Below are 8536 nucleotides of genomic sequence, written 5' to 3'. Positions count from 1 at the left end.
AAAAAAATTTTTTTGGCTGATGGCCAGCGATTCCCCACTGTGCATTGGGCTGTTAAATGGAAGAGTTTACTCTACTTCTCCTACAAAATGTGCAAATGCTTTCATTCACACGGCCTATCATCTACGCCGTTTTGCATGTTCGAAAGGACTAAATTTTTGAATGGTAATGAATTTTAGATTACCTTCACATGATGGTCTTTTTGCAATTCTAATAAATGTTTTTCTGCTTCTTCCGTGTATTGCAATCATGGTTCGTACGATTGTATGGCTCATAATGTTGTTTAAAGGAATCATTGACCTTCTTTTTATCTCAGAGTCAACGGGGTTTATCACGGGAGTCACTTGACGATGAAGTGACAACCGTACTAGGCACGGTGAAAGTGATTCCCATTTGATTTGCACGCGTCTTTTTTCACCGTGAGATTTTTCACTTCGTTCTTACCGTGAAGTGACTCCCGTAATAAGCCCCAACATTTTTTTATTAACGAAATAACGACGTTAAGATTCCGAAAATTTGCTGTTTTTTGGGAAGTTTCAAAAGATAGATTTTTCAGTATTTTATGATTTTCACAATGTGTTACGGACCATGGATAATGAAAAGCAAGGTTAAAGTTTCAAACAGAGCTATTTGTATTTTTCTTGAAGTTGTTTTTAATCTTTGAAAACACGTATTGAATATATAAAACAGAAGATGCCAGCATTTCCTTCTCAAAAAAAATTGTGATGTGTTCATAAAGGACAGTATATTAAAATCAACTACTTAGCTATTATTTCTCACGCATAAATAAAACCAAACTATAACAGTATACACAGTAACGTAAACTAGTGCGTGTAGTGGGTTTAAAATATCGTTTCACAATAAATAAATAATAAATATGATTATCTCTTGTAGTCTCAAGTGGGATATTGTAATACATCTGTCATAGGATTGAACCTAAACCTTCCGGTGCAACACTTCAGTGATGCATTTTGTGTTAAATTGACGAAACAAACTATTCTTGACAGTGAAATAAAAAATACAAACTTATGTACTGAGGCTACTGATGATTCTTTCTGTTATCATTTACGCTGGTTATATAGAACTAGCCTCATTCCATTTTTAACTTTTAATATAGTACTGCCGTTTATAAAATTCTTAAAAACAAAACAAAACCCAGACATTGTTCTGTTGTATTACAACTACGCACGTACTGACAAATAACCCGCACACTAAAACGGAACTTGATTATATAGATTGTATAAGCAAACGTGTTGAACTTTTTTGCTGCCTCGCTATAGAGTAGATTGGAAAGATGATTAGCTTTAGAAAACGTTAACATCTACTTAGCACAGTTTAAGTTTTGGTTTAAATAGCCCATCTGCAATCACTTTTGTTTTATAAATAAAATCGTCTCAAATTTGGGTATGCATAGCTAATGAATCGTATTTGTTATATTGGCTATTGAATGCAATTTACGTAACTATTTCTACCGGGCTAGACACGCCCATTCTTGATACTATTTCCGTTATTGAGGTTTTTAACCTTCGTTGTTCTGTACGTATACAGTGACTGAAGCGGAACGTGAAGAAGCTCGACAATCTGAGTAAAATTGCTCTCTGGAAGAAAGATGCAAAATAAAAAATTTATGACTTAACTTACTTTTCAACTATTCTTACCATTCTCCGGTGTAATAATGCCGTGTCGAATCATAAAATCGATTATCACTGGGCAGCTCGTTGTTTTGAAATCCGGAGCAAAAACTTGCTCCAAACATTCTTTCGCCGGCAGCAGCCGGAAATTCTGTACTTCGCCATCGCTATTATCAGGCTCGAAGTCTTCCGGCAGCTCTAGATCAAAAACAAACTCTGTGTTCGGAAAGATTCCTCTCTCACTCTCAAAGAAGAACGAAACACATCCAGCCGAGACAAGATTCTTGATTAAGTTTGGTGGAATCGACGCTTCTTCGGCAGCTTCCTTGACTGCGGTTTCATAGATTCCGTAGCCTACGGATAGCCCTCCGCTGACCATGTTATCCCATTTACCAGGCCACGTTTGCTTAGTATCAGAACGCTGCTGTAGCCAAATGCAGAGTCCCTTGGTGGGATGGCGCACATAGCCATTAATTTCAACCCCATAGTTACGCACACCAAAGAGACAAGTGGCCGAACGTTCCATCTTAAGCAGCGACTCCGTTGTGCTTTTCACATCGAAGCACTCGTTGCGCCATCCTTTTAATGCTATAAAAACTCCCTGAGCACGAAACTCCTTCAGTACTCTGTCGACCTGCTCCGACCGCTCGATATAATCACGGAAAGCTGGATTTAACTCGACGATATTCTGGTGGTGAAAAAGTATGTCTATTATAGTTGTTGAACTTTAATTTGAATTGATTTTGATAAATGAATTGCCTTGATTTACTACACTTTGATTTCGAATTTCTTCAATTATAAGCAGATTTTTCAATCCTACATAAAGGCACATACCTGCTTGTCTGGTTCGGCAGTCCTAATAAAGAAAACTTCTGGATATTTAAACAATTGCTCCAACACATTTTGGGTGATTAATCCTACTTGCTGTCCATCCACGACAAACGGGCGACAGTCGCCCTTGATCAGACCTAAAATGCAAATACAAATGACGCACCATGTTTTACTCACTATACTGCTTGCAAGATAGTCTCATTTTTTTAGGTCAACTGTGGTGAAACGAAACTTTGGGCTTTTGTTGATATAATTCTTTTCAAAAGGTCAAACAACGCGGTTGTTTATCCGACATGAGAAAAATAAATAACACACTGACGTCACTGGCTCGCATTTCGGCAATAATTACCAATCGTGCTTAAAGAAACAATATAATCTTAAAGTACGTCTTCCGAACTTTGGACGACGTAGGTGTATTTTAAATATGCTGGTAATGATTGTGAGATAAGATATCGCACAGAATTCTCAGGCGATACCCAACGATTAGATTCTATAACTAAGATAGCAAATTTCAGATTCTATAACTAAGACAACAAATGTGCTAAACGATGTGAGCAATATACAATAATCACTCTATAGTTAAAAAAATATTTAAAAAATACCTCACCGTAATTGAAAACACTGTATTTCTAATAAACAACTACATATAGCTTTACCATATACCATAGATACGATTATACAAAAATGTTTCGCTAAAAATAATAACTGGCTGATTGGTAAGCAATATCTCTGGGCAACGAGCGAACGGTCGGGGAAGGGTTCAAGGCCTGCAGGTATGTGGCATAGGTGAAAAATGAAAGTAGGTATATTTCACTATCCTATGCGACGGTTTTCGTACCATAAATTGCAAACTACAATATTCGCAGTCAAGCAGGCGGAGCATTTTAATCGATTTTCCACATTAGTTTGAACATATCGAGAAAAAAAAATAATAAAGAAATCCAATTTTTGGGCAAAATGGTCACCTTGGATTATGTATTAGGCTAGAGTTTATTTCACGTTCTTTGTTCAAATACTTTTCACATTTTCACTAAGAAAAAACACTTTTTCAATTTTATTGGAACAACAAAAAATTTCTACTTCAAATGCTATTGACCTGAGCATTTGGTGCTATGCCGCAATCCTATGCCGCTATCGATTTTGCTCAAGCCCACTGCAATCTGAGTCAGACAAATGATGGTTTAACAGGCACTCCAAACAGCACTTACCATTGAGATAGAAACAGTTAAATTTCTGAGCCAATTTCAACAATCTAGACATCCTAGGCTCTTCTTCGTTGATGTTATGATGTGCACTCATCGTTCAAGGGACGAACGATCGGTTGATAACCGACTACACAATCAGCCAATCAGACGGAGACGGCCGACTAAATTTTATTCACCACTAGCTATATAACCAGTCCAAACGGAACGTCACTTACAACACATCACAACTACCTACATCATTCCTGGTACGTCTATTCTGCCCGCTGGGCAATGTTCTGTTTTGCTTTGCTGCTTCCAAAATGTACACATTCGACTAAAATACTGCGCTCCCTTCTTATCAGCTTCTCGGTTGCGTCCAACACCCAAATCCACCCAACGAGAAATGTCAAAATCAGATGGGAAACGTTTCAGGGGAAATATTTCATCGGTATTATGCTGTAATTAGGAGAGACTTGGGTACAAACTACGAGTTTGAGCACTTAGGCAGAAATGGCGAGTGAAAAACATGGTGAACTGTTTTAACGGAAATTAGTTAGTAGGCAATTAGCTTACATGGTGGACGTTTCGAACAAGGGCGAACATTCCTCACTATTTTTCTTCGAAGAGGTACGTTTGTTTGTCTGTGACCATATGTTTCGCATTCTCTTAAGACAAACTATCAAGCTTTTTACGCGCCATAATGGTGGACGCTATAATGCAAAGTCCGTAATAAATTACCCCCCCCCCCCTCCTTTTGACAACTCTGCTTATACGACAGTTTGAAGTCGTCATACAACTTATAAAAGCAAAATATATCTGGCAACATTTGTGTTGCCAATTTTTCAGAAATCGCAAATCTGACGTCAGCAGAGAGGTTCGCATATTACGAACCGGCATTATAGTGACCGCCATTATGGTGCGTAAAAAGCTGGATACTATGGCTGTCATATCTGTGTAAGAAGAGCGTTTGCGTGCATGGGCAAAGTGCCTATTTGTCAATACCACTTTTTCTTATTTTCTGCAATTTATAGACGTAAGACGTCCAAAAAATACTGATAGGTGGTTCTTGAAGAAAATAAAGCAAGGAATCCAGAAAAAATATCATTTTCGACTGGAAGTGTTGCTATTAACGAAATTCAATTACGAAATTTAAAACTATTTTCGTAAAAATGTTTTATCTCGAGATTGGCTGATATTACCTTAGAATGATAAGTGTTTCTTACGTAAAATTTTCTGAGAAATACGATAAAATTATCAAATTTAGTATAGAATTGGCTACATTCGCCGAAAAATGCAAATTTAATACAAAAATAATCTATCTGGCAACACTTGTGGTCAAAAATAATATTTTTCTGGATTCCTTGCTAAATTGTTTTCAAAAATAACCTATCAGTAATTTTCGGACGTCTTACGCCTATAAATTGTAGGAAACAGAAAAAAGTTTTGACAGAAAAATGTGTTATCTTGCAACACAAAAGGGCGTCTCACAGAGCGGGGGATATTACAATCGACACCAAAATTGGGATTTTTCCAAAGTGACACTAGATGAATGATTCCCCCAATTTTGAGCAAAATCTGTGATAGACGAGTCCAGGTTTGTGCTTATTTGTGATCACTTCGTATGGAATCACCCCTATACAAAAAGCGTGACATAGGGGGAAGAGGGAGTCGAAACTTGTTATTCTTGCGCTACGTAATTAATGAATGTTTTTAATTAATTCATGAATACAGCGCAACGTAAACGGGAGTGGTAGTAGTAGTATTCTTCCCCGTGTATTGAGTAGAACACATTTTATGTTACTTAATGTTTGAGTAGACTCACATTAAGGTTAACTGCCGCCACAAAAGACAATCAGCAAGAATGTCGCAGTGGCATTTCAGTACCCAGTGCCCTTCAGGGATACAGAGAAAAAAAAGGTTAACTGCCCATAAAAGCATAAGAGTCCCATATGGAAATGCTCACAATTGAGAAAATTGCAAATGAAGTTTTAATTTGAATTTAAGGTAAAATAACTATGATTCAACTAAAAGTATGTTTTATTCAACTGTATGTTCACGAGTTGGAACATTGTATATTTCCACGAGTTCTAAAAACTTTTGCATGAATTGCAGGCTTGGAAATAAATGATGGGACTCGCTTGCCTTTATTTTCTCTCTATACACAAGAAATAAAAGCATATCAGTCTCCACGCATTCTAAATCGGGCAATGAATAATGATGAATATTCCTTATTGTGTCTGTCATGTGAACAGCCTATTTTATTCCAACATTTTCGAATCATACGAATTGCAATATAGAGATTTGGTTTCAACGCATTGCAACATGAATCAGTGCATGTTTTCATCACAGAGCAACCACAGTTGATAGACGAAAACTCGTTCTACATAGAGTCTACAATGAAATTCCTAAAAAAGATATTTTGATATTATTTTGATTTAGATATTTTTTTAGATATTTCGATGTGAACACTTTTTGTTAACTGATAACAAATGTGAAATGTAGTTTTTAAAGTCAATTGAATATGAGATGGGACTGGTATGCCTTTATTTTCAATATGGGACAGGCAAAGTTTGGTATTTTTCCAGTAATTTTCAGAACAAACTTTAAAATTTCATCAATCCATATGAAAATTTTAACAAAATTAGATACATTGACAGAATAAACTTAAATTTGCCTAAAAGTCATATGGGACTCTTATGCTTTTATGGGTAGTTAAGGTAATGACTTTTTTTCAAATTTTCTCTTTTTCTATGAAGTTGAAATCTATGCTGGTGAAAAAAAGGCAAGATAAATTAAAAACAATGCCCAATTTACTATCTACTTAATACGCAAGACGAGACTATAAAAAATATTGGATAAAGAGAGGGCTGAGATAAAATTACAAAAATAAATAGTTTCAAATACACTAAAGTCGCTTTTTACGCGGGGGATACGTGCCGCATAAAATCCGGAATCCGTGTAAAAAAACCACGTAAAAAAACCCGCGTAAAAAATCGCGTAAAAAGCGACCTTAGTGTACTGTTTTTCAATAATTTCTATAATTGCAATGTTGGCCTTCAAATGATTGATTAGAAAAAACTCGATAAAAATCGTTTCATTTCTGTTTTTTCTAACTTTTATTAGAAACTTCTGAGAAAAAATTCAACTAATTTCAGTCGAATTCAAGCGTTAAGCATTCCTTGAGGTAATGGTTTTCTCTATGATAATTTTATACAATTCTCGCAAGAAAAACCGCTTCTCCAATGGCAAATGATTTTCCTCCGATAACTGCATCTGCTTGCGTTGTTCTAATCCTCTTCCATGTCAATCAGGTGGCATTCGATTGCTGATGACTTATCCATTGTCACGAATGTGGACGAAGGAGTGCATTTAAAGAAAAGACCTTTCTCATCGGAAACTAATGTTTGACAGTGAGACAGGCCTTGCTGACGAAGTATAGTCGAAAATTGCTCAATATATGCCTCAACGCTGGAAGCATTATTGGATAACTTTTTGCTAGCTATTTCCCAAAATCTGATGTTGGGTCACAGAATGTGAATCTGAAGACGTATCCACCTTGATTCCATCGTGCTACAGTGGGTCATAAAATTTCTTTGCTTGGATTGTCAGTGAGTCTTGGTTAACAGGAACATAACATTCACGTTTTTGTAGAAACCATGTCTACAGCAAATCACTTTTTAGTTATTTTATCAAAAAGTCACTTAAGTCACAAAAGTCACTTTTTTTACTCTAAGTCCGCTACTAACTCTGATATAGAACTTCTGCTTTTTGAGCAAATGTCAAAACTAGAGCACACGCAATTTTTTTCATTTTGAATTACTCGATATAGTGTCTCAACAACAAGAAGACTGAACATAACGAGTTGACGTTTAGGGTTAGAACTAAACAAATTGGAATTTGTATTTTAATAATTCATCTGACAATAAATAGTCCTAACGAATAAAAATTAACAAACTAATCACAGTTTTGAGCCTATTTATAAGATATCGGGTTGGTTTGTCAAATCCGAAGTAGTCTTCAACAATAGTAAAGTAACGAACACACGCTGTGAATGGTTCAGTATTTCCAAAAAATGACGTTGAAAAATAGGTAACTTCTGAAGCAACAAAGATTGCTACGTTTTCCTTCGGCGCTCCAGAGTATCAGTTGCCGGTATCTTTCAAGATACAGAGGGATTTCTCCAGGGTAAGTTCCGTATTTCCAATCCACATTCGATCCGGAGGTTCCACATAACCTGGTGGGGGCTCGATTCAACACCAACAACAATAAAACATTTATGTAGCAAACGAAAAATTTCTGTTTTCTGATTCGATTATATGCAGTATTTAATAACATACCGTATACAAAAGGAAATCTGTGTACAACCGAGAACGACCTGTGATAGGTAAAAATATTAATATCGATTAATTTTTTTTTTTCATTTGTGCGCTACATTTTTCGCTTAGCGAGGTTTTTATATCCTATATGTAAAATTACAATGAAATAAACACATGATTACAATTATCATCCTATAGAATTTCTATACATTTGCATTTTCAATAGACATATTGATCCCATTATAAACCTAGATTTTGGATTCGGTATTATAAACTTACTTTTAAGTTGATTTTAAACTATCTGATTGCGACCCACAAACCACACAGAGTCGGAACGTTGGTATCAATAAACAATAACTACCTGACCGGCCGCCAACAGATGGATCGCTGGCTAAAGAACTGCAACAAATTGCATTCTACTGCAATTATCGGTAAACAATCTCCTTTCAATTAACAATATAAAATGTTAATTTCAAGATGTTTATTAAAGTTTGAATGATTGAACATTTGATTTCATATTAACTTTAATATGGCAAGTATAAGTATCTCAATTTAAATTAATTCAATTTTCAAGAC

At 35.8% G+C, this 8536-nt stretch overlaps 1 protein-coding gene across 1 annotated transcript; it reads right to left on the bottom strand.

Annotated features, from left to right (window-relative positions):
- Window positions 1-606: 606 nt before the first annotated feature.
- On the bottom strand, window positions 607-3973 carry LOC129727579 (uncharacterized). Its single transcript, XM_055685550.1, has 4 exons — window positions 3669-3973; window positions 2464-2597; window positions 1657-2317; window positions 607-1596 (listed from the first exon to the last, which is right to left on the bottom strand). Exons 1-4 carry the CDS (start codon window positions 3757-3759, stop codon window positions 1475-1477), a joined length of 1008 nt encoding a protein of 335 aa, XP_055541525.1. The 5' UTR covers window positions 3760-3973; the 3' UTR covers window positions 607-1474.
- Between the last annotated feature and the right edge of the window lie 4563 nt (window positions 3974-8536).

This window comes from Wyeomyia smithii, chromosome 3 (genome assembly GCF_029784165.1).
Source record: "Wyeomyia smithii strain HCP4-BCI-WySm-NY-G18 chromosome 3, ASM2978416v1, whole genome shotgun sequence".
Lineage (NCBI taxonomy): Eukaryota > Metazoa > Arthropoda > Insecta > Diptera > Culicidae > Wyeomyia > Wyeomyia smithii.
The sequence above is the reverse complement of the archived record's forward strand: the minus strand, read 5'-3'. Positions and strand labels throughout refer to the sequence as shown.